The following is a 24961-nucleotide window of genomic DNA, read 5'->3' as shown; positions in this document are numbered from 1 at the left end:
GGTATGTGTACTATATTCTCAAACTTTTCAAATACTCTACCTACAAAAACCCTAAAAATTTTATATGCTTATGGCTAATTATACTCATTATAATGAGTTGTTCATAACTTAATTCTCAAGTGTTCCAACACTTGAATGCTACTGAACTTTTCTTTACACTGGTCATAAGTGGTAAAAGGAAAGATTTTTAAATGATATATAGACCACCTGCTTTTAAAAAAAATTAACTGCATTTTTTTTTTTAGGAAACTAAGAATAATGTCTTCATACTCAAAAATCACTATCTAAAAGAAAATAAGTTTCACAACATAGAAGACTATATTAGTTAACCAAATAATCTTCTTCTGCCATCATACTGATCATTTCAACAAAGGGGGCTTTAACGTAGTACTATCCAGATACAGAATTCCCATCATTAAAAAACATCCAGCTACAGCCAGCTGTAGTTGATTAAGAGAACTTACCGTGCCATGCCCATTTGCTTCAAAATAAACTCCAATGTCAAACTCTTGAGCTTTGTGGTGCAAATGTTTTACACCAGTTTTAGTACAATAGACAGGCACCTATGACATATTTAAAAAATGTAACTGCAGTTATTCAATTGGCAAATAGTTATTTTGTCCCTACTCTTCCCAAGGACAACACAGGGAACAAACCTCCTGGAGCTATCTAGTGAAGATGACAATTAAGCAATTAAAATACAAAGTGATGTTAGTGAGGGGGAGTGAAGGCACTTACAGAAGCCCAAAGCCAAGGAAAAAGCAAGAGAGTCTCACCTGATAAGATAATGCAGGATGGGGGGGGGGGGGGGGAGTGACATGATCTAATTGCAGAAAGCTTACCTACAGTATGGAATGGCTTATAGTAGGGGGTCTGCAAGCTTTTACTACAAACGGCCAAATAAATATTTCAGGCTTTACAAACCGTATGATCTCTGTCACAACTGTTCACTTCTGCCACTAATGTAAAGCAACTACAGACAATACAGAAACAAGTGAGCATGGCTGTATTCCAATAAAACTTTATAAACATGTGGCAGACTGGATTTGGTCCACAGGCCACTATTTGCTAACCCCTGGCTTAGAAGGTTAAAAGAGCAAGAGGGTTCTAGGACTAAGCCCGTTATGAAATTACAGTAGTCAGACTAGCAACACTTGGGTGGCCTAAATCTTGGATGGATCTAAAAGAGAAGAGTGGTTACGGCTGATGGTGGCAAAAGTGCAGAAAAGATCAAGATCAAAGAAGATTGGCATTTAACTGGATGTAAAAACCTCAGGAAAGCTAGAGCTCAAAAGATTTCATCCATCCATAGGAGAATGGGTTGATGATTAACAGTTTCAGGTGTGTTCAGTTTCTTAAACAGGCTATCTTAACCTATAAGAAATTTTTTAAACAGAAAAATAAGAAAATACTGAAACAATAATCCAGGAGCTGAGAATTCCTGTGAAAGATGAAATGCCGCGAGTGTTTACTACAACCTTATACTTAAATCAGGTCACAAACTAGCAGCCTCCAGATGTGTTTCATTTTGCCTACCTATTTATTTTGAATTTTGAATCAGTTGCCAAGACTTAAAAAAGTAAGAGATTTACACAAAATTCAGATTTTCAGCTTCTCTTAAAGAATCTGACTAAAGGTGACAGCTGCTGGCCTGGCTGGGCACATACTTCTCTGTCCTCTTCCCCCTGCTGTACTTAATTCACCTCACCTACCAAGGTTCTACAAGAATTTGACTTTGCCATCCTTGCTTAAAAAAGAATGGAAATGCAACAAAAACTAGTAAAATGCAGAAATTTGAAAAGGGATACACAAAAGTTGGAAAATAATACACTAGCTAATGATAAAGAGTAAAGGCAAATAGATCTAATTTTGTCTATGAACCCTCTAACTCTTAGAGATGATGTGGTACACAGGATGGTCATCTGGTGGATGTTGGGTGGGAAATTAGATACAAAACCTCCTACCAACCCAGAAAACTTTTCCACAAAAGAGTAAGAAAATAGTTTTAATTACGGAATAAGCATTAAGCCAGACTGATATACCAGAGGCAATCGCTAAGAGAATGCAAAGACAGAAATCTCACCGTTGGGCAGCCCAGGTGGCTCAGGGTTTAGCGCCTGCCTTCAGCTCAGGGTGTGATCCTGGAGACCCAGGATCGAATCCCATTGTCAGGCTCCCTGCGTGGAGCCTGCTTCTCCTTCAACCTATGTCTCTGCCTCTCTCTCTCTCTCTGTCTCTCTCTCTGTCTCTCATGAGTAAATAAATAAAATCTAAAAAAAAATCTCACCCTCATATAATAGAGCTGAAGCTAATAACAGACCAAACTTTCCCTGTGAGCCTGAACAGGTCCTGTCCTTGGGTGTCTCCCACCGTGCACTGTCAGCAACAATCTCCTACCTCCTAAAACTGATCAAAGTCCTCGCTCTATCCCATCCCCCAGGTAGTATGTAATCACCCAGGCCTGCCTTCAGCAGGAGTTCAGGTAGATTGAGCCAGAATCCTCCCTGATCCCTGATGACTGCTCAGTAATTTCCCATCTACCAACCACCCCCCCTTGCTCCTTGGCTACAAAATCTCCACTTTTCCTTATTGTATTAGGTGATGAACCCGCTATCTCTCCCCGTACTATGAAACCCCACGGCAATAGTCCCTATGCCTACTGAATAAGCCCACTTTGCAAGAAGACTTCACAGGGCCATTTGTCACATGTTTTTTGTCTTAAATTTACCTGATAACTGCGGTGGCCATCGATGTTTAATCCTTAGGAAAATAATAATAAAATTTCTCATCTCTCTATAACAAGTAGATAGGTGGCTGGCTCCAAGGTGTAACTAACATAAACTCAGGACCCTGGGAGACAGGTGCTATCTTCCCTGAAGTTCACATTTCAGTGCAGGGACTCCAGCCCCAGAAAACATTCCTGAGCCATAAAATTTACTTAGCCTTTAAAAAGATTTACATTCATTATAAAGGAGACAGAGAAGGAATTTACAAGTTTTCTAAAAGAAATGCTCTAAAAAAAGGGAAGGGGGAAGTCTCTTTCCCTTTTCACATCAGGGACAATTTCTTTTCCTATTTTTGATTTCCACTCACCTTTAAATGGACAACAGCTCAGTTTCATGTACTACAAGCTATTCATTTATTCATATAAGTGAGGGCATTGTTTTCCTCAGGGAAAAATCTTAGAACATAATAATTAAGAAGCTACCAGAAAATGGAAATGGTTCAATACCTTCATAACTTCTTCAAGATACCGTGTTGAACTTCCATTTGCATACGCAGTTTGTACAACACCAATATTCAAACTTTCTCCAATCTAGATAAAAACGATAATTGGCCATCAAAAGTAAAGACACTAACTTATAAAAGCAAACATGTAACGAGAGTTCCAAAGGATGACAAAGTCATCACCCAATTCAGCTGTGTCTTAGTTTATGCAATAAAAGCTGTAAATGAAAATTTACATGCATGCCAGAAAAAAAAAGCTAAAATACTTTTGATCATTTAAATTCCATAAGGAATCTCTTCTAAAGAAGCTTGTGATTTCTTGCTATTTTTTTAAATAAAAGTATTTACTGAATTCTTAAAGTATACCTTTTTCCACATTATAATAATTACTTCCCATTACATTTTATACTTAAAGCTGGCCTAAGATTTCCAAAAGAGCAAAACAGAGCATACCTCTTACATTATTAAGTATAACACAGAAAATACAGATCTGAGAAAATGAGATTTTCTGTTTAAACTTGAGGCTTTGGAAGTGATGATGGAATTCTCATTAATAAAGTGCTAGTTATGAAGAAACCAAAACTTCATAAAGCTTCAAATCACAACGTTGCCAATATAAGTAAGAAAAGAATACTTTCAGGTTCCAAAACCAGTGCCCCATGTTGAAATGACTAATATTACCATATCTTCTTATATTTTCTGGCCACAAAGGTAGGGAAGTCCATATGTATTGTGCCTCTGAGACATTCAAATGCCTGTTAGTCACCAGGTAGTCTTGCTCTGAAGGGCAGTTGATCACTCCACCATACCTCCAACAGGAGTTCTTTAAGGAAGCTGCTAATTAGTGTTGCTATCTTGTCTCCATCTATGAGATGAAAGTGACCATCTACATCAAGGTAGTAATAAACAATTCTGTCTGCATCTCCATCAAAGGAACAACATCTTTCGTTAGGCTTCATTTCCATTCCTAGCACACAGAATTTAAAAATGGATTTCAGTCAAAGAAATGGGAATAAACCTCCATAAGAAGGTTTTTCTCTTACATTAGTTACAAGGGAGAAATATTTCACTAAAGTATGATCATAATTGGCCTTATGTGTTCCATCAAATCATGTCCACTATCACTTTTCAAGAAGTACTTAAAATTATCCTTCCAAATAAAAACCAATGCCTTAATCTTTAATTAGTATAAGGGTTTATTGGTTGTTTTTACAGGGTAAGTTCTTTCACAGCTAACTGGAAAAGAAGAATTCTATGCTCAAACGATGTAATATTAAAATAAAATTCTGTTCTGTAAGCTACTTGGTTTGGCAAGACAGGGTCCCATAGTTTTTGGTTAGCTACAGATATTTGTGAAAGCAACTGACCTAGTACTATGATGTCCTTTACATATAAAAAATAATCAGCAATAGATGAGGTATGTGCTTTAATTCCAATAGAACTGATTCTTATTTGTTCACACCATCAGTAACAAGAAACACTGGTAAGTTAAAAGCAAAGAATTATAACATGTGAGAGAAATATAGCTTGTGTAATTTGCATAAAGTTTTCAAAACCTCAGCAACTGTCATGTCCAACTTATTACAAATTCTGCTATTCCTTAGCCATGACAGCAGCAGGTGGACAAATCCAACATGAGGCTTCCATGAGGAATATTTTTTTTTAAGATTTATTTATTTATTTATGATAGAGAGAGAAAGGGAGGCAGAGATATAGGAGGAGGGAGAAGCAGGCTCCATGCCGAGAGCCTGAAGCGGGACTCGATCCCGGGACTCCAGGATCGTGCCCTGAGCCAAAGGCAGGCGCCAAACCGCTGAGCCACCCAGGGATCCCCTCCATGAGGAATATTAACGTAAGGTTGACCACAGGGCATAACGCAAACTTCAGGAAAGTGAGAGGGCCTTTAATGGTTTTGTTCATACTGCGTGATGCAGGACCGCCAAGCTCAACAGTGAAGAAAGAATTCTTGAGATATTTTAACGTGTAAAAGGTGCTTTTATTATAGGAGGGGAAAGGACCCACGGGCAGAGAAAGCTGCATTGGGATTGTGATGAGTGAATGATTATATACTTTTAAGTTTGCTTGGGGGGGTATGATTAGAGGGAAGATAAGTTTCTAAGGAATTTCTGCATGCTGAAAGTGAAGTTTACAGGACCTTCGAGGTCTGGTTATTGCCAAGATAAGGCTACTTTTAGTCTCTATCAATATACATCAACATGAAGGCAGCCATGAGTTCCTTGAGGTATAGTCACACACTGCATGTCTCAGGTATTAGTGGGCTGCAAGTTGTAAGGAGATTTAATTTTAGCAACATTTCTTTTGCGCTAAACATTTCTCATTACTCCTTCTCACCAGCGTCTAAAGCAAGGGAGCAGAAGAGCTCATTTTAGTGAATGGACAGATGAGGGACCCAAACCAAACTGTCAGTAAAAGTCACAAAAAGCAAGTCAATGAAAAGGAGTTAAAACTGGTTGATTCAACTAAAAATGTAAATGCTTACTACAGTGAGGCAGAATAACAAATGAGAGAGAGGCAACTGGATGAGAACTTCTGTGGAGTTCTGAAAAATGATGTCCTGTCTGAAGTGAGCAGGAGCTACTCCATGGCAGCTGATTATTGCCATGTAAGAATGGACATTTTCTGATTTTGGTAAAGAAGTCAGAGTATGTAATATTTAAGTAAAATCACAGTATTTTTAAATGGTGACAACTAACGCAATTAAACACACAAGCAACAGAGCAAACAAAACACATCTATCTGCCAGCCAATCATGGCCAAAACACTAAAGAATTTAGTATCTGTACTGCTACTGATACTCTTAGTGCAACTATAATCTCTTAGTACAACTACAATCTATAGTTTTCCTCCTGATATGCCAATTGTACAAAAGAGTGATTTTGCAGACAGTTATAATTAAGAGTTGCATTCCCTTTCCATAATGTGTATAATTCAGATAAGGTAAAAAATAAAAAATGCTACTTAACTATTGCTATCCTTTAGATCAATGATTCTCACAGCGTGGTCCCCAGACCAGCACCATTAACGAAGGTTAGGCACTTGACAGAAATCAAATTCTTACCCTACCTAAATCCTACCCCACCATCTACAAAATGAGAAACTCTAGAGTCTAGGAATCTACGTGCTAATAAGCCCTCTAGGTGATTCTCATGCATGCCACAGTTTGAGAATCACAGCTCTAAAACACCAATTTCTGATTTTGCTAACCCCTCACCCTCAGAGATTTCCTACACACTGTAGGAGTTGTGTGACTTACAAAGAGAGACCATGTTTTGAATGACACTGACAAGTAAGGAAATGCTCAGATGTCTAGAGCAGAAGCACCAGGACTAGCTACATGACTCAACTCACTTGCCCACCTCTGTCTGTAAATACGATTCATTTTAAAGAGCTCTAAAAACAAATTTTCTACATACCCTGTGGAGGCTTTTGATGACTTTTCACAAAATCAGCCCCACATAAATGGTTGAGTTTCCCTTTCGTCCCATCATTAAGTAGCTGAACTGACAGCTCCTGGGAAATGTAGTGTTCCATTTCTCTCAGCTTCAGGGCCCCTATGCCATTTGCACAGTCAACCTTAAGTGATCTATATTCATCTCCACTGCAGAAAGCCTTAAAAGGAAAAGACAAAAAAGAAAAATTTCAAGCTATAAGAGAGTGAAGCATAAAGCACATATAGGTATATGTAAACATCTTCCATCATTTCAGTTAACTCATCTATTTTAACCTGGGAAACAAAAGGGTACACATATTTAGATGAAAACTGTAGAAAACCAAAGTAAAATTTAAAAACCTTTATTTTGGACTGACACTAGAACGGTTTCACCAATTGAGTAACTTATGGAAATGGAGTTTTATCAGAATTTAGCCTCAATTAAGCAAGGTCCCTTCAAAATAATACTACAGCCTATGTTACATGACAGGCATTTAAATGTGGGAATGAGCATACAGACAAACGAGCAGAATGACACCTGTCACTCTCTTGATAGTACATAACACCACTGGGCATGTCTGGATTTTTCCTGTCAACCTCCTCTTTGGCCCATCCTTAGTTCAGAATATAAGTTCTAGGAAAACAAGGGATTTGGTCAACAACATGTACTCAATATTTGTTGATCAAATTAATTATACCCCCCAAATCTCAACCAGGGTTTAAGAAGTTAATCTTCCAGGAAAAAAATCTTTCTCAACAGTAGACAACTCAAGTATGAAGCCAACAGCATCTAACATTAACCCTACAAGAAAATTCATCTGTATGAATATTTATGAAATCACAAGAACCCCATGTTTTCTCAAGAAAATTCATCTGTATGAATATTTATGAAATCACAAGAACCCCATGTTTTCTCTTCCAATTATCTTAATGTACTACATGCATTGGCAAGTAAATACCAACAAACATTCAGCAGAATACAAGGATCAAACCTTGTGGAGCCCTAGAAAGAAAAAGGAAATACAGCACATTATTGGAAAAAGGAGGAGTAACAAAATAAGATAAATTATTCAACTGATGTTACTTTTTTCATTTGCTTAAACCCTAACCATGTTCAAGAGATTTTCACCTGTTTGGTAAGCTCCGTAAAGGCTTTAGAGAGTTTCTGGCAGTAACCTTCTATGGTTGCCTTTCCATATTGGCCACTGGTATTTCGACAGTACACCATGTAGTGCAGCTGGGGCGTCGTCAACAAGCCGTAATCTATCATAGAAATACAAAAAGCAATTTGTCACATTTCTTAAGAAACAACAACAAAAAAGTTTAAATGTATTCATATCACATGAATTTTAGAGTGACAAATCTTTAAACAAAAAAAAAAGACCTTTCAGAAAACAAAAATGCCAACTTCCAAATTATTCAGAAATACACATAAATATCCACTGAAATTATTACAACTGCCACATTGCGATGTTGTGATTTATAATAAGAAATAGAGACTTGGTCTTTGTCTCCATTCTTGGCAGAGCTTCTAAACCCTTAGAATTTCTAAGTGGGGGATCCCTGGGTGGCGCAGCGGTTTGGCGCCTGCCTTTGGCCCAGGGCGCGATCCTGGAGACCCGGGATCGAATCCCACGTCGGGCTCCCGGTGCATGGAGCCTGCTTCTCCCTCTGCCTGTCTCTCTGCCTCTCTCTCTCTGTGTGACTATCATAAATTAAAAAATAAATAAATTAAAAAATTAAAAAATTAAGATTTAAAAAAAAAATTTCTAAGTGATGAGAGCAAGGAATTAATTGTCTTTTATTACGCTAAAGAATGGCACTGGAAAGCTCCTTAAGCACACTAGGATGGGGCTGGTTGCCAGGGAAACCAACCACGTGATTAGAGAGTAGGAACTTACAGACTTCTCCCTTATTCCTTGGCCCCCTGCCACTCCAGGAAGAGAAAAGGGTTAGAGATGGCATTCAAACAGCAATGGCCACTTAATTAATTGTTCCTATGTAATGAAGCTTACCTAAAAACCCAAAAGGATGGGGTATGGGTTGGTAAACATGTAGAGTGGGGAGAGTGGCTGCCCAGAGAGCCTGGAAGCTCCATGCCCCTTCCTGCATACCTTGCCCCGCACAGCTCTTCCATCTGGCTGTTCTAAGTTATATCCTCCATAATAAATCAATTTAGCTAGTAAAATGTTTCTCTGAGTTCTGTGAGTACTTTAGCAAATTAACCAAACCAAGGAGGGGGTTGTCTGAAGCCCAGGTGACTGGATTCTGAAATGGGGAAGGGGTCATGTGGCACTGAGCCCTTTACCTGTGAGATCTGACCCTACCTCTAGGTAGATAATGTCAGAGTTAGATTAAATTAATTGTTTGGTAGTATTATAAAAAAAAAAAAACACACATTGGACACATACTCAATTCCAAAAGAAATATGAATGACTACTATTGATAATAAATAATCATTTAATATGGACAGGTAAGATAAAAATAGAGCAATATAGAAAAATAATAACTGAACTGTTTCCATTAACACTGCAAACTGTGTAATTCAGATGAACCCTCCTCTTGAAAACCAAAAATGTCAGACAAAAGTCTCTTTTAAAAAACCATTGCTGTGCCAACAAGTTTCAGAGGACTAATGCCAAAATCTCTGTGAAGAGAGGAACTTCAAAATTTGAGCTCTGGGAAGCCAGTTTTGCTCTGAGAGCATTCCTCTAAACCAGAAATTAAACTGCTTTCAGTGAAAAAAGTCCACGCTGACTTAAGATGAGAAGGAAACCCAGTAGAAGACCAAACCCTCATGAAGCTGAAGCCTCAAAAAACTATTCTTCGGTATAAGGGTGAGTCAGAAGTGAATTGGCCCCAAGTACCTACTGTACCCTACTCCCAGGAGAGTTGTCTTGACACCAAACAGAGCAGGAGATAACCCATCCTGAAGAGCTGTTACCAGAAGCACAGGCCTCCCTTGGGTTTCTAGCCCAAATCACATAACCACAGGGATCCAAAACTCCATCACCAAGGAATCTTGTTATCCACCAGTCAGGAAGCACCCTCAGGCACCCTGCAGAAGGATTAACCAAACTTTGCCACAGAAACAGACCTTCACCATAAACCTCAAAAAGTCCCACAAATAATTTCCTAATAAAAACAAACAGCTTATAATCAAAAATAGGTAAACATACAAGAAAAGCACCAAAAGAGCAAGACACAGAAGAAACAGCAGAGATGGACCAGTATCCAATAAATATTCTATAACTAAATCCATCAAAGGTCTTCAAAGTCAAGCACAAGAGTTTGGACTAAAGACAAAAAGTCATTTAAGCTACTTAGTCCCTGCAGTTATACAACAAAAATGGCATTCTATAAGGCAACTATGGCTCTGACACAAGGATCACATGGGAAGAGGGGGAGGAACTCAAAAAAGTGGATCAGTATTTAACCTAGTTTAATGGAGGGTATATAAGGAAAGGAAAATGATATTCCAAAAGACTTACAACACAATGACAGAACAAAAGGATTTTGTAACCACTATCGACACTAGCAAATAAACATTTACTCAATAAATTTTTATCAATAAAAAATGACTATTATATAGAGTTACTCATCTGTTCCACTGATCAACTCAGAAACCTAGAAGCCATTCTTCATAGCTCTAGTCTCCTCATAGGTCACAAAATCCTGAAGTCAATACTAATTCAAACTTCACTTCTCTTGCTATCATCACCCCTGCATGAACTACTTGTACAGTCTCTTTTCCATTCTTACAACCTTCCTATCTCTCTCCACAAAAGCCAGAGTGAAAAGCCAGAATAACTGACTTAAAAGGGAAATGTGATTATATTCCCATGCATAAAACCCTTCCATGGAGTTCCCACGAATTTGAAATAAAACTCAAATCTTGGGGCAGCCCCGATGGCCCAGCGGTTTGGCGACGCCTTGGGCCCAGGGTGTGATCCTGGAGACCAGGGATCGGTCCCGTGTCAGGCTCCCTGCATGGAGCCTGCTTCTCCCTCTCTCTCTCTGCCTGTGTCTCTGCATCTGTGTGTCTGTCATGAATAAATAAAATCTTAAAAAAAAAAAAAAAATACAAAACTAAAATCTTTACCACAACCCACAAGGCTTGGGATAATATGATCCCTGCTTACTTCCCTAACCTTATCTACTATCTTCCTCCATTCTCCTTATGCTAAGGCTACATTAATCTTCCATTTCCTCGAGTACACTAGGCTGAAGAGAGAAACAATGGAAAAGTCAAAAAAAAAAAATTACTCTCAAATTTTTCTAGACTAAAATATTAGCAAGGTGATGGTTCTGAGCCAGAATGACAGTGCTGAAAAACCAATCTGAATACGGTGAAAACAGTAGTTTCAGGCCAGGTGAAGCTGGGATAAGAGCAGATCATTTAAGTGAAGGCCTCACTCAGACCAGTGCTTTACAAATTGCAGATCTGAGCCTGTCAAGGTTCATGGAATCCACTTGGTGAGAAATAACCAGCATTTTTGCATTTTCTAAAAATATTACAGATGAGGGACACCTCGGTGGCTCAGGTCATGATCCTGGGGTCCTGGGATCAGGTCCCACATCAGGCCCCCTACAAGGAGCCTGCCTCTCCCTCTGCCTGTGTCTCTGCCTCTCTCTCTCTCTCTCTGTCTCTCATGAATAAATAAAATCTAAAAAAAAAAAAAAAAAAAAAAAAAACACAGATGAATGCAAGTTGTGCAACGTGGGTATTATTTACTGATAACATATGATGTATAACTTTTTTTTTATGTATAACTTTTGTGTCAGTTATACATACAAGTACGCATGCACACATCATGATACAAAATGGGTTTAAGTTGTGACTGGCATGAAAAAGAAGACTCTGGAGGGTTATACATAGCAGGCAGTCAAAAATGTATGAATAAATGAATAATAATACACAGCTGGGGCTTTGGCAATAAAGACGATCATTCAGAAATCAAGCAGAATGATAGGGAGAAATAAGGAACACCCATATGAAGAGAGAAAGCTCACCCAGAAGACCCATATGGAATAGTGGCCAAAGTAGTAGAAGCCTCAAGAAAGAAAGGAGGAGGTCACAGTGTAGAGAGCTATCAAGACAGCAATTGAAATAAAAACTTCAAAATATCAATTCTGAAAGTTATTTTTAGGTCACAGATCCCTTTGAGTATCTGACAAAAGCAACAACTCCTCTCCCTAGGAAAACACTCTGCACACTGTATCAAGAGGTCAACCAGGTCCCTGCAGATAACCACATACTTCCCAGGGAGTCCTGGGCCCCAAGCTAAAAATCCCCACTTTATAAGAGCCACTGGATTTGGCAATTAGAATTCAGATGAGTGCTGAGAAAGACATTTCACTGACGGTGCAAAGGAGACTTTGCCTGCAGTTGGGCTAAGGAGTGACTAGAAGAGCAGAGAAGTAGGCCAGGCAAGCTCTTGGAAGAGGCCATTAACTCTGAAAGAAGACCACAAAGGAGTTGGAAAGGAGGTGAAAAGGTCAAGAGAAGATATTTTTAAATGAGAAACTAGGGAGACACCAGGGAAATTAACCGCAAAGCAAAATGGAGCTTCAGCATTCAAAAGGGGTATGACTGATGTGAGAAGAGGATCTTAGCCTCCATTTTTGGTCATGTAATTCTTCATTTGATAAAACAGAAAAAACGACCCAGCAAAACTTCAAATCAGATTTAAGTAGGCCAAAGATATTTGCCATCACTATTTGATAGGAAACAGCTGATTCCACATGTGATTAGTTTTTTGGGAATATGTGATACCAACAAAAGCTGCCTAGGATAAACATCTGCAAGTAATTTCAAAGGTTTTTAGATCAGGAACTTTGACCTTTTACTGAAGTAAAGAAAGTTAAGATCAATATTTCTTACATATAATTTCCTATAGCTAAAACAAAATATGCACACCCAGAAAAAAAAATGTTAGCCTTTTAAATTTTTTTTTAAAGATTTATTTATTTATTTATTTATTCAAAGAGAGCGAAAGAGGCAGAGACACAGGCAGAGAGAGAACCAGGCTCCATGCAGGAAGCCCGACGCGGGACTCGATCCCGGGTCTCCAGGATCACACCCTGGGCTGCAGGCGGCGCTAAGCCGCTGCGCCACCGGAGCTGCCCAGCTTTTTAAATTTAAAAGCTAGTATTTTATAGCTAGTAGTTCATTTTTTTTTTAAGATTTGAGAGAGAAAGAGAGACCATGTGCACTTGTACATGGGGGAAAGGGCAGAGGGAGAGAATCTTCAAGGAGTCTCCCCACTGAGTGTGAAGCCCGACACGGGGCTCAATCCCATGACCCATGAGATCATGACCTCGGCTGAAAACAAGAGTCAGACACTTAACTGACTGAGCTACCCAGGTGCCTCTATACCTGGAAGTTCATTTTTTAAAAACTTCTTTTATCTGTATTTTCTAAAATGTTACTACTTTTACAATTTTCTTAAAAGATTTAAGTTTTTTAAAGATTAATTTAGATCAGGACAGCTACATACCATGGAATTGACCTTCTAAAACAGTCACACCATCTATTACAGACTGTGAAAGTTTCTCACTGCTGGGCCTAGAAAAGAAAAGGAAGAAAGTAACACATCCCACCCTGAAACCAAGAGTTGCTAGTTCTGAAAGCAGATGTAGAAATTATGGGCTACAAATTTCAGAATAATAGGTTTGGTGTATTTGAACTAAAACCTGTCAAGTCTGAAAACACTGCAAAGATAATACAGGTAAAATATAAGCATTTTCTAGCAGCTTTCACAATATATTTCTTGGAAAGAGTTTGGCTCTTAATGAATTTAGAAAACAGATATAAAAATACACTAATTACACCATACCCAAATACCTTTTTAAGTTCAACTGTAACAATATATACATTACCTAAAAATAGTAGCAAGAAATACTGAATGCACACACTTTGCATAATGCAGTACCAAGAATATAGAACCTATTTTTCATTTGGAAAAGTCATAACAAATTATATATCTGAAAATAAAGTAGATCATTATAACTGCCTTCTGGAAAATGTTGTATATCATTTAAAATAATTAATTGGTAAGAGGCAATTACATGTGGGATGGCTTCACTGTGAGATAATAATTTGTTTCACAACATAAGTCACTAGGCTATTTCTGATACCCATAAATCCACAATCAATGGTATTTAGAAGTCTCTCTGGTAACACACTAAGGATAAAATACTAGACATTGTCATATCATTAAGACTATGATGAGAAACTTTCTTTAGAAAGAATTTCTAAAATGAGATCTTACACTAAAGAGAATGCTTCTGTTTTAAGGCACACTTTTAATCTAACATTTTACAATACTTTTTTGTAAAGGAATGCAAAAGCTGCCAAATATGACAAGTAGTCCCCTCTTGTCCATGGTTTCAGTTACCTGAGGCCAAATGTAGTCCAGAAGCATGACATATCATCAAGTCAACAGGAGCCTAACACTATGTCACAATGCCTACGTGATTCACCTCACATCCTCTCTCATGCAGGCATTTTATCATCTCACATCAATAACAAGAAAGAGAAGGGGGAGTACAGTATAGTAGGATATGTTGACAGCGAGAGACACTACACTCCCAGAACTTTTTTTTGTTTGTTTATGGATTTCATTTATTTGACAGAGAGCACAAGCAGGGGGAGTGCAGGCAGAGGGAGAAGCAAGCTCAGTGCTGAGCAAGGAGACTGATGCGGGGCTCCATCCCAGGACCCCAGGATTATGACCTGAGCCGAAGGCAGACGCTTAACTGACTGAGTCACCCAGGTGCCCCTAACATAACTTTTATTACACTATGTCATTATAATTGTTCTTTATTATTTATTGTTGATCTCCTGTTGTACTTAACTTAAAATTAATCTGTATCATAGGGGCGCCTGTGTGGCTCAGCTGGTTAAATGTCTGACTCTTGATTTCAGCTCAGGTCATGATCTCAGGGTCATGAGATCGAGCCCTGCCTCCAGGCTCAGGACTGGGTGCAGAGTCTGCCTGGGATTCTCTCCCCCCGACATGTGCACACATGCACTAATAAATAAAAGCTTAGGGCAGCCCGGGTGGCTCAGCGGTTTAGCGCAGCCTTGAGCCCAGGGCCTGATCCTGGAGACCTGGGATCGAGTCCCATGTTGGGCTCCCTGCATGGAGCCTGCTTCTCCCTCTGCCTGTGTTTCTGCCTCTCTCTGTGTCTCTCATGAATAAATAAATAAAATCTTTAAAAATAAATAAAAATAAAAGCTTAAAAGAATTCATCTTTATCATAATTATGTATGTAGAGAGAAAAATATGGTATAAAGAGTTCAGTACTACCCATGGTTTGAGGTCTACTGGGGTCTTGGAATGTATCCCCTGCATATAAGCAGGGGGAGGGGACTATTGTATGTAGAAATAATATACATTGTTAATGTTTTCCAGTGAAATCCAACATGTGCAAATGATACCAAAAAATGAACCGACAATAATGCAGATTATTAGGCAAATCTCTATAAATACTGAATTACAATCAGGTATTCTTATTCTCTAAGAGAAAACAATTAACTTACAGAAGTAAAGGGTTGGGAGACATATGTTAAGTACTTCTCTCAGGTCAGGTATTTTGCATACATTATTTCATGTAATTTTCACAAAAGCTTTATCATCAACATTTTATAGATGGGCATATGGAAGCTCCAAAGGTTAAGTAACCGATCCAATCATATAGTATTAGAGTTGGGGCTCGGACCCCAAAACCCAAGATGTAGGAGTGACTTAGCTCCTACATCCTACTAAAAATAAAAAGGCCAGGTAGGTGGAGGAGCCTCTTAGGGCAGTTCCACTTAATTCTTTCAGTTTATTATGGGTACTAAAACTGATGCAATCATTTAGGTCAAGTTCCCAAAGCTCCTTTCACCAATAAGTTCGATGGTCACCTGGTATCTCTACCAATCACTACGAAGGCATCTTGTTGCAGATTCACGGCTGCTTTCACACTGATGTCCATCAAAACTCTTGGCATATCTTGTTCCTCAGCATTTGCCAAACAGGTAGCATGTTCCTCCCAGGAGGGTGCCAACATTTCACCCAAAGGATCAACCAATTTTACCCCATTGTCTTCCTTAAAAGAAAAGCAAACAATAAGCCATCTGTGCATATTCACGAAGGGTGAGTTGAAGAAGTAAACTCTTAGCTGTTTTCCCCTAAAAAAGACATTCATGGCTGAGTGGCTTCACGTGTGACCGTATGGAATCCCAGGGAATGGACTGTTTTATATAAATCCTCACCACAAACATCAATCTTACTAATAATCCTATTTTTATTCCACTCTTACTTTGAAAAAAAAACAGAGATTTAGAGAAAGTAATCTGCTTATATTCATACAGCTAGTGTCAGTGCTGGTATTAAAACATCAAGCTGGGACACCTGGGTGGCTCAGTGGTTGCGCATCTGCCTTCTGCTCCGGGTGTGATCCCAGGGATTGAGTCCCACATCAGGCTCCCCATGTAGAGCCCGCTTCTCCCTCTGCCTGTGCCTGTCTCTTTGTATCTCATGAATAAATAAAATCTTTAAATAAATAAATAACAAAAAATAAATAAAACATCAAGTCTATATTACTCTTAAACCCACCAGCCACTATGCTTACACTAGTTTTTTAAAAAGGCTATCATCTGTGCATTCACCATCAATTACATGACCAGGGCATTACATGACCAGGACGCAAATGGAGCAGAAGGACACCAAGATATCCTCCTCACTATGACTCTGGACTCTTTTTTTTTTTTTTTTTAAAGATTTTATTTACTTATTCATGAGAGACACAGAGAGAGACAGAGACATAAGCAGAGGAAGAAGCAGGTTCCATGCAGGAAGCCTGATGTGAGACGGGATCCTGGGGCTCCAGGATCATGCCCTGAGCCAAAGGCAGACGCTCAACTGCTAAGCCACCCAGGCATTCCAACTCTGGACTCTTTAAGAACACACTGGCCAATATATCAACCAGTCAGTGACAGAAGCTGAAAATTGATTCCCAATTCCATTCTGCTCAAATGAAATAAAGGGGGGAGGGAAAAGGGGGAAGAAATAAAAATGTAATTCAGAGTGAATGTCAACTGAAGGAAATAGCTCAGTATTGTTTTAAGAAGTACTTCTAGAACTAGCAATAAATTTAGGCTTCAGACCACAAGATAATCAACTGTGGTAATTCAGACATTCAGACACACATTTTATAATGATCCACATTTACAAGTTGAACGAATAATGTCCTTTTGTGTGTTGGGGGCAGGGAGTAGAGGAAGGTTATACTCCTTCACAGATCTACATAGCTTTAATTTGCTACTGATTTAGCTACAATGACAAAAATCTCATGCTCTTGTAACCAAACAGAGGCATATTACTCAAACCACACATCAGTGAACTATATAGGCAGTACAAAACAAAACAGCTAAACTATGTCAAAAGGAATATTTTGATTAAAAAACAAAATGGAGGTGACTGAATGGCTTATTCAGTTGAGTGTCCAACTCTTGGTTTTGGCTCAGGTCAAGATCTCAGGGTCATGGGATTGAGCCCCACGTTGGGCTGTGTGCTCAGTCAAGAGTCTGACTGAGATTTTTCTCTCCCTTTCTGCCTCTCCCAGGTTCGCACACTCGCAATCTCTAAGATAAATAAATAAATCTTTAAAAAATGTAATTGTCATAACACTAGAACCATCAATCCTCATCAATAACCTGCTCGAAGCTTACTTTAATATACGTGGAACCACCTGTTTGGCTGTTCATTCAGAATAAGAAACTATAGAAAACCAGTCTAAAAATTTTCAAAATCCACTAAACCTTTTCAAATGTTTGCCCCATCCCCAACCTTGCCTCCAATCTCTACTAAATTAACACAAGTAACATTTTTGTTATTGATACTGTCTCAATACAACTTGGAAGGACATTCTGTTATTTCTCTAATATGGATTTAGTCCAAGAAATGACTCTCATTTTCATTCTCTCCACAACCTTTAAAGTCATGAGCTAAATGATCATTCATCAAGAAAAAGCCACTTCAGGGTGCCTGGGTAGCTCAGTCAGTTAAGCATCTGACTCTTGATTTCAGCTCGGGTTGTGTGTTGTGCGTGGCCTCAGGGTTGTGGGATCCAATCCAGGGTCAGGCTCTGCACTCAATGGGGAGTCTGCTTAGGATTCTGTCTCCTGCTGCCCCTCTCCTCACGTTCTCGTTCTCTCTCTCATAAATCTTTTTTTTTTTTTAACTTTTATTTATTTATGATAGTCATACAGAGAGAGAGAGAGAGAGAGAGGCAGAGACACAGGCAGAGGGAGAAGCAGGCTCCATGCACCGGAAGCCCGACATGGGATTCGATCCCGGGTCTCCAGGATCGCGCCCTGGGCCAAAGGCAGGCGCCAAACCGCTGCGCCACCCAGGGATCCCTCTCTCATAAATCTTTAAGAAAAAGCCATTTCAAATCCAAAGGCACTTGGGCAGCCCCGGTGGCGCAGCGGTTTAGCGCCGCCTGCAGCCCAGGGTGTGATCCTGGAGACCCGGGATGGAATCCCACATCAGGCTTCCTACGGGGAGCCTGCTTCTCCCTCTGCCTCTCTCTTCGCTCTCTCTGAATGAATAAATAAATAAATCTTTAAAAAAACAAAAAAACAAATCCAAAGGCACATAATGAGTAGGCACATTCCTAGAATCCAAATTTGTACTTCAGGTCAAACTGTTCAGACGCTAAGATGTGTTCCCGTAAATAAAGATTTGCTTTATCAGAGCACTAAAAGCGTTACCTCGGGATTATGTGATGCTGTTACCATGACTCCTATTGTAGATTTTGTCTGTTTTGATCTCAGGACAGCTAATAATCCCATGCGAAACATGACATGATCAAGATGTTCTGCTTTTGTTCGAAAGCCAGCAGTCCCATACTGAAGAACGAGTCCATTGGGCTTGGCATGTAACGCTGAATATTTTGTAATAGCATCTAAATCCATGTCTACAAAATTAAGGAATACTTTTAATCATAAGAAATCCTTCGAGGACCATTTGCTTCAAAAACTGCCACCCTAAACTAACAGATCTGCCTCGCTCTGAACCCCCACAAAGAACGTTTGAGAAAGAAAAGAACGGCAGAAAAAGTCCCAGTGGTGGTCACTGGGAAGATCCTGCCCAACTTGTATCCTCCACTCCAAGGCAAATAGCAGGTTATCCCCAAATCGTCTCTCATTCTGGCTCTGGGGATATTCCTTCCTGGACCCAGGTGGAACTTAAAATGGTCCACTCTCAACTAAAATGAAAGATTCCACCCATAGATTCATTAACTCCTACACAAAGATTGCCCCATTTTACAAATGGAAAAACCTAAGCCTAGGTCTCAGTTAAATAACCTACATTTACTTTGGTAGCTGGTGACAGACTGGGGCCCAAGGGCAATACTGTCAAATGAACTACATATCCCAAGTATCTGGGGAATCTGTCAGTTCTTTTGTTATTCCTCCCAGACCACAGAGACTTAAGCCCAAAGGAAAGGCAAAGGGCAACAGCCTCCTCTCCAAGGCTGCCCAGACCTCCTAATATACCTTGCAGTGGATTTTTCCATTTTCATAAGGAAGGATCAGGACACCCTTCTAAACTACCCTCTGAAAGTGGTAACATCTTCTTTTTATCTCTAATTGGCCCCTAGACCACTAGTACTTCTTCCTCTGGGATACTCCAATTTTAGGTGGAACTTGGCCTTTGTCCAACCTCCGCTGCACGTACTACTCAGTTCTCGGGTCAGTCTCATTCCCAACGAGCCCAGAGATGAGCAGCCGTCCTACCTTGTTTTCTTCCCTGTCCTTTGTTGCTTCAATGAACAAAAGTTAAAGGAAATGGTGAAAATTTTTTTGCTTTCGTCCAGCTGTATTAAAAAAAAAAAAAAAAAAAAAAAAAAAAAAAGGCTGGTAATCTGCAAGCTAATTTAGTTTGGCCCCAAGTGATCAAATCTCTTTCACAAGCGTGCGCACATTTTGTTAAAAACTGACCGTTCGGGGGAACATATCATGATTATTCCTCAGGGCGTAAACCAGTTCTGTTAAATCCAGGAAATCTTTTTTTTTTTTTTTTAAGAAGATAAAATGCTTCTACCCTTCAAAGCGTTTTCGGTCTTAAAACTACGTTCCAAAAAAGAAAAAAATATATATATATATATACTATGTTCAATAAAAGCGAACGTGCGAACGCTTTTACTCAAAGTCCTTACAAGTCCAAACAGCGACCACTCTAAAAAAAAGTTGAAAGCATCCACCTTCTTTCCATTCAATTACCAACCGCTTGCTCGTTCCGCTTTCCTTCCAGCCCCCGAAGGCCGCACGCTTCCCGGCTCTCGACCCTGAGGCCGCCGCCCCCTCCCCCGCCCCCAGTCCTGGCCGCTGGTCCGGGGCCCCCAGTACGAGACCCTCACACGGCTCGGTGGGTCAGCCCGCCCGCAGGCCGAACCGCCACGGACAGGTGAGCGGGGCCCACCTCCCCGCCAACCTAGGGGCCCCGCTCCCTCCCCTGCGCCGGGAGATCCCCCTCACCTCCAGCTCGTGGAGCGGCGGCCCCGCGGCGGCGCCTCCTGCCCGACTGAAGCCCTCAGAACCCGCGGACGTGGCCCTGCGTGACTTCCGGCCCGTCGCCACGCCCCCGAGCCAATCGCGGCGGGGGAGGATCCGCTGGCTCCGCCTCGCCTCTTTGCGGAGCATGCGCAGCCCGCGCCTGCGGAACTGCGGATCCAGGCTCTGGGAGGGCTTGGGGCTGTTTCCCTTGAAAGACCGGGAAGGGTGAGGCCCCCGCGGTGGCCCGAGGGTTGGGGCCGAGGGTCGTGGGCCATCCGAGCAGTGCGACCTGCAAAGACGCAGCCCCCGCCTCCAGACCGGGGTCTCGGAGGGGGCACTCTTGCGTTCCTGGGAAGCCAGGGCTCCTGGTGGTCCCGGATGGGGGGGACCAACGCCGAAGGGCCTCAGACAAGGTGGCCTTTTCCCGCATACTGTCCTAAGATCTCCCCAAACGTTGCCTCCGGGAGCCTTCTCGAGCCGCTGCCCCCAGCCCGTCTCCCCGCACCAGCTCGCACTAAGCATTTATGTACCTGTGAGCCCCCCCCCCCTCAGGCTGGGCCCCTGGGGCAGAGGCCAGGTGGACCCAAATCGCCCAGAGCTCTCAGGACGCTGTCCCGGACTGATGAGGCTCCCGGGAAAGCCCTAGAGGCCCGCTCGGGAAGGGTCCTTGGAGCTGGGGCCGAGGGACGGCACCTGGCGGAGGCGGCGGGGCCCTCCCGACCTCGGACCAGCCTCGCGGGACTGCGGGCCTCCCTGGCCCCGGGGCGCACCCCGCCCACGCCCGGGCCCCGAGTCGGAGCCGCAAGCTGGGCCCCTTGCCTTTCCCGGAATTCGGGCTTGCAGAGCATCTGCAGGTGTTTGCCAACCACCTACCACGGAATAATTTGGAGCACCTGTTGAACGTCCGGATTGCGGGATTTAGATGGGAAGCGGGGGTGCGGGCGGAGGTGGGGAGGTAACGGACTGCGAATCTGAGGGATTTTAACGAGGTATCTTGCAGGGATGTTGTGCATCTTAGACTTGGGGGTTGGGAGATAAAGCGAAGAAAGAGTGTAAACGTCCCGGTTTGTGCCCCTAGCTGTCGGCGCGTAGCGTTCCTGCAAAACGGCTTCCGCGGAAAGGGACCTTCGGGAAATTTCTCTGGACATCGCTGAAATTAACAAACCTAGTGGCCCCCGGACCCTTACGGATTTCCTGGCAGGTGGATTTCGAGGCAACATGTCTGCTTCTATGAAAGAATGCCTGCAGCTTCAGCTGCTAGAGATGGAAATGCTGTTTTCTATGTTTCCTAACCAAGGAGAAGTAAAACTTGAAGATGTCAATGTCCTGACGAATATAAAGAGATATTTGGAAGGCACCAGGGAGGCGCTGCCACCCAAAATCGAATTTGTGATTACCCTGCAGATTGAGGAGCCCAAGGTAAGTACCCTGAGTTGTTTTCACGCTGCTGGGTGCCCAGTTTTTAGTGGAAACACTTGGAATGTGAGCTTTCTGTTCAGGAAGCAAATAGAGATTATTCTAAATCTGTATATCCTTTACTTGTTTGAAAGTGAAATATGTAAAATTGTGGGATGCCCTGTAAACTGTCTTCAATAAATATCTTGAATTTTACATAGATATGCACATCTTTTTAAACAAAATATGTCTAATGGTTGTATTAAAAACATCTTGGAGACTCATACTACCGTTATTTTTCTCTTCACTTAACCAGTTTTAACATTCCAACTATTGTAGTATGTACTGTCTTGTACATATATCATGATTTTTATAAATCTAAATATTGCCTTTAGCAAAACTGACCTGTAGGAATGGATGAATGTTCCTTTGGTGGCACCATAACACAAAGCAGATACAGACAGGAAATCTAAATACTAAAAATGAATTTTCCTTCCTCTTCTGATCCATTGTCTCCACAACATTAGCATGAGTTAACAAGTGGACTAGGCGTTTGAGAACCCCTCTTCTTGGTGATTTCCTGTTCATCCTTCCACTATCATTCCCTCACAGAAGATCTCCTGGTGCCCAGACTGAATTCTGTCTCATTGGTTACACATTTCAACAGATCCCTGTGCTTCTTACCATTGAAATGAAGTACCTGGATGTATAACTATTAGTTTAATGGCTGTTTCCTTCACTAAGCTCTAGTCTTCATGAAGAGCAGAAATCATGTCTGGCTTCTTCACTTATTTATCCTAGCATGGGGTCCCTGACACATGGTGGGTGTTCAGTACATACTGGAAGTCATGAATGCCTAAGTGGAGGGAGTAATGTCTGTTATGTTCTCAGTATAGTCTCTGGCCCAGAGCTGACACTTAATAGTAGCAATGATTGTTATATTTAAGAATCATGTAGTTGTCACTGATAAAGTAGCTTAGGTGATTTTATGGTACTTACTTAAATCTATTTGATTTTCATTTTAAGGTGAAAATTGATTTGCAAGTAACCATGCCTCACAGCTACCCCTATGCAGCACTGCAGCTGTTTGGACGGTCGTCGGAGCTTGACAGACAGCAGCAGCTACTTCTCAACAAAGGTCTCACTTCCTACATAGGGACTTTCGACCCAGGTGAGCTCTGTGTATGTGCAGCAATCCAGTGGTTACAGGACAATAGCGCCTCCTATTTCCTGAACAGAAAGCTTGTTTACGAACCATCTACCCAAGCAAAGCCAGTCAAGAACACATTCCTCCGAATGTGGATCTACAGTCACCATATATATCAACAGGACCTAAGAAAAAAGATTTTGGATGTCGGGAAAAGGTTAGATGTGACTGGATTTTGCATGACAGGAAAGCCAGGCATAATCTGTGTGGAGGGCTTCAAAGAGCACTGTGAGGAATTCTGGCACACAATTAGGTATCCCAACTGGAAGCACATTTCCTGTAAGCACGCTGAAAGTGTTGAAACCGAAGGAAATGGAGAGGATCTGCGCCTTTTTGATTCTTTCGAAGAACTACTCCTTGAGGCCCATGGGGACTATGGATTAAGGAATGACTATCACATGAATCTGGGCCAATTCTTAGAATTTCTAAAGAAACACAAAAGTGAGCATGTTTTCCAGATACTTTTTGGTATTGAAAGTAAAAGTTCAGACTCTTAGGAAGCTATTAAGAGGCCGATGCTTCACTAAGTCAGTATTTCTGTCAATAAGACCAAAACAAAAGGGCCAGTGGCTAGGTAGTGTCATCTGTGAGACACCTAGCTCCAGAATTTTTACCTGGTGATGAAACACAAAGGCCTTTAAACTTTATAACAGTGCAATTGTGATGTTACCTCTCTGTTCTTGTGTTAACTGAAAAGTATTTAATTGTACACTAATAAAAAGTCAATTTAACCAGTGGAGCTGACTTGATTTAAGAGGAGTCCAAATCCATAGTTAATATTAAGCTCTGAACTCATGAATAACATTCCTCTCTTGGATGATATTAGCACATGATGACACACCACATTTTCTTTTTTTCATTATTGGAGAATGAATTCGAAGTCTATTTGAAGTGAGAAGACCACATGTTGACTACATTTCTTACTTTAAACCTCCTATTTATAGTTTTTTTTTTTTCTTTTAGTAAAACCAGATCCTAACTGTAATGGCAGAGGAATCAGAGCAATGAAATCTCAAGAGTAATGAAGATGACATGTAATGCTATGTGTTCATCTGGCTGTTTCACCAGCTGATTAAAGATACTAAGGATAAGGATACCAGTATTCTTAGTTCTCCCCAAAGAAGATGCGGTTTCTTGCCTCCAAACTGTTCCACAAGTAGTGCAGACTGTCAGCCTTTGCCTGTGTACCAGGACACATTGCTTTGTAGGGCAGGAGTGTTGAGGACCACTGTGGATGGCTCTGCTCCATCACCATGGGGGAGAATCAACCTCTGCATTTTGAGAAGTCACTGCTATTTCCTCTGAAAATTCTTGGCTTCAACAGCCTTTGTCAAAAATCAGAGTTTATTTTGATGACAGTGACCCCTATTTAACTAGCACCTGCCACACCTTTTCCTTTTCATTGCCAAGGATCCACTCACCCCAGGAATTTCTACTAGTCTTGCCTGTGTTAGGAGATGTCCTGAGCTGACTCTGCAACTTTCTCTGGTTTCAGTGGTCGCTCTTTAGCCCCTACTGCCTTTTCGCAGAGAGTGTTTCATTCTCCTACTGGACTCAGGCCCCCCACTGATGCCCTGGTCCCCTCAGGATGCCAAAACTGATGTAACTTGGAGGGGAATGAATGCCTCACTCCCTATGTTGTGATACATTCTCTTAGATGCCAAACATTACCACATGTGCTGGGGAGCTGACAGGATTTTTCGTGAAACAGTACATTCTGGTGTTTCTTTCTGTCTAGGATACAGACACATGTCCTTGAGCTAGAGCAAGGACATAATGTAACAGCAGACCCTGCACTAAGCTGACTATCTTGACCCTGCGGCCTTGGCATGTGGTCTACTCTGCCCTGCCCCACACTAGTAGATCAGAATGAGTTGCTTTCAAACCAAGGCTCTCATCATGGACTGGCCCTGCCAGATGATCCAACATGCCCATTCATGTTTTAATTCTAGCCATAGATGTGGCTGGGACCCAAGCAAGGGCCTTATACTTTACCTTAACCTATATATGCAAAGGGAAGAAATAGGACTTAAATTGCCAAAGACTCATTTCTCAATCTTTGTCATGACTGGAAAAATACAGTATAGGAGTCAGTATCCTGCATAATCTCCCCAAGACCATCAGT

At 41.2% G+C, this 24961-nt stretch overlaps 2 protein-coding genes across 7 annotated transcripts in view; one reads left to right on the top strand and one right to left on the bottom strand.

The window, feature by feature from the left end:
* PGM3 (phosphoglucomutase 3) overlaps positions 1-20354 on the bottom strand; it is a 29152-nt gene extending 8798 nt beyond the window's left edge. Inside the window, exons 1-10 of one of the 4 annotated variants that reach the window (XM_077903234.1) lie at positions 20217-20354; positions 19476-19555; positions 18447-18652; positions 15594-15778; positions 13180-13247; positions 7809-7942; positions 6663-6858; positions 4038-4195; positions 3233-3316; positions 465-563 (exon numbers count right to left, since the gene is read on the bottom strand). In XM_077903234.1, coding sequence (XP_077759360.1) covers positions 465-563; positions 3233-3316; positions 4038-4195; positions 6663-6858; positions 7809-7942; positions 13180-13247; positions 15594-15778; positions 18447-18650 — 1128 coding nt within the window. In that variant the 5' untranslated portion in view covers positions 18651-18652; positions 19476-19555; positions 20217-20354. The remainder of the gene's footprint in view (positions 1-464; positions 564-3232; positions 3317-4037; positions 4196-6662; positions 6859-7808; positions 7943-13179; positions 13248-15593; positions 15779-18446; positions 18653-19475; positions 19556-20216) is intronic. The other 3 variants (XM_077903237.1, XM_077903235.1, XM_077903236.1) reach the window with 3 other exon arrangements.
* RWDD2A (RWD domain containing 2A) lies at positions 20316-23567 on the top strand. Of its 3 annotated transcripts, none has more exons than XM_077903248.1 (3): positions 20316-20459; positions 21313-21653; positions 22656-23567. In XM_077903248.1, the coding sequence occupies exons 2-3, from the start codon at positions 21453-21455 to the stop codon at positions 23331-23333; spliced, it is 879 nt and encodes a 292-aa protein (XP_077759374.1). In that variant the 5' UTR covers positions 20316-20459; positions 21313-21452; the 3' UTR covers positions 23334-23567. The 3 variants fall into 3 exon arrangements, with proteins under 3 accessions (XP_077759374.1, XP_077759376.1, XP_077759375.1); XM_077903250.1 differs by lacking the exon at positions 20316-20459 and adding an exon at positions 20466-20647; XM_077903249.1 differs by lacking the exon at positions 20316-20459 and having other exon boundaries at positions 20654-21653.
* The last annotated feature ends 1394 nt before the right edge of the window (positions 23568-24961 follow it).

Source organism: Canis aureus, chromosome 7 (genome assembly GCF_053574225.1).
Source record: "Canis aureus isolate CA01 chromosome 7, VMU_Caureus_v.1.0, whole genome shotgun sequence".
Classification (NCBI taxonomy): Eukaryota; Metazoa; Chordata; class Mammalia; order Carnivora; family Canidae; genus Canis; species Canis aureus.
The sequence above is the reverse complement of the archived record's forward strand: the minus strand, read 5'-3'. Positions and strand labels throughout refer to the sequence as shown.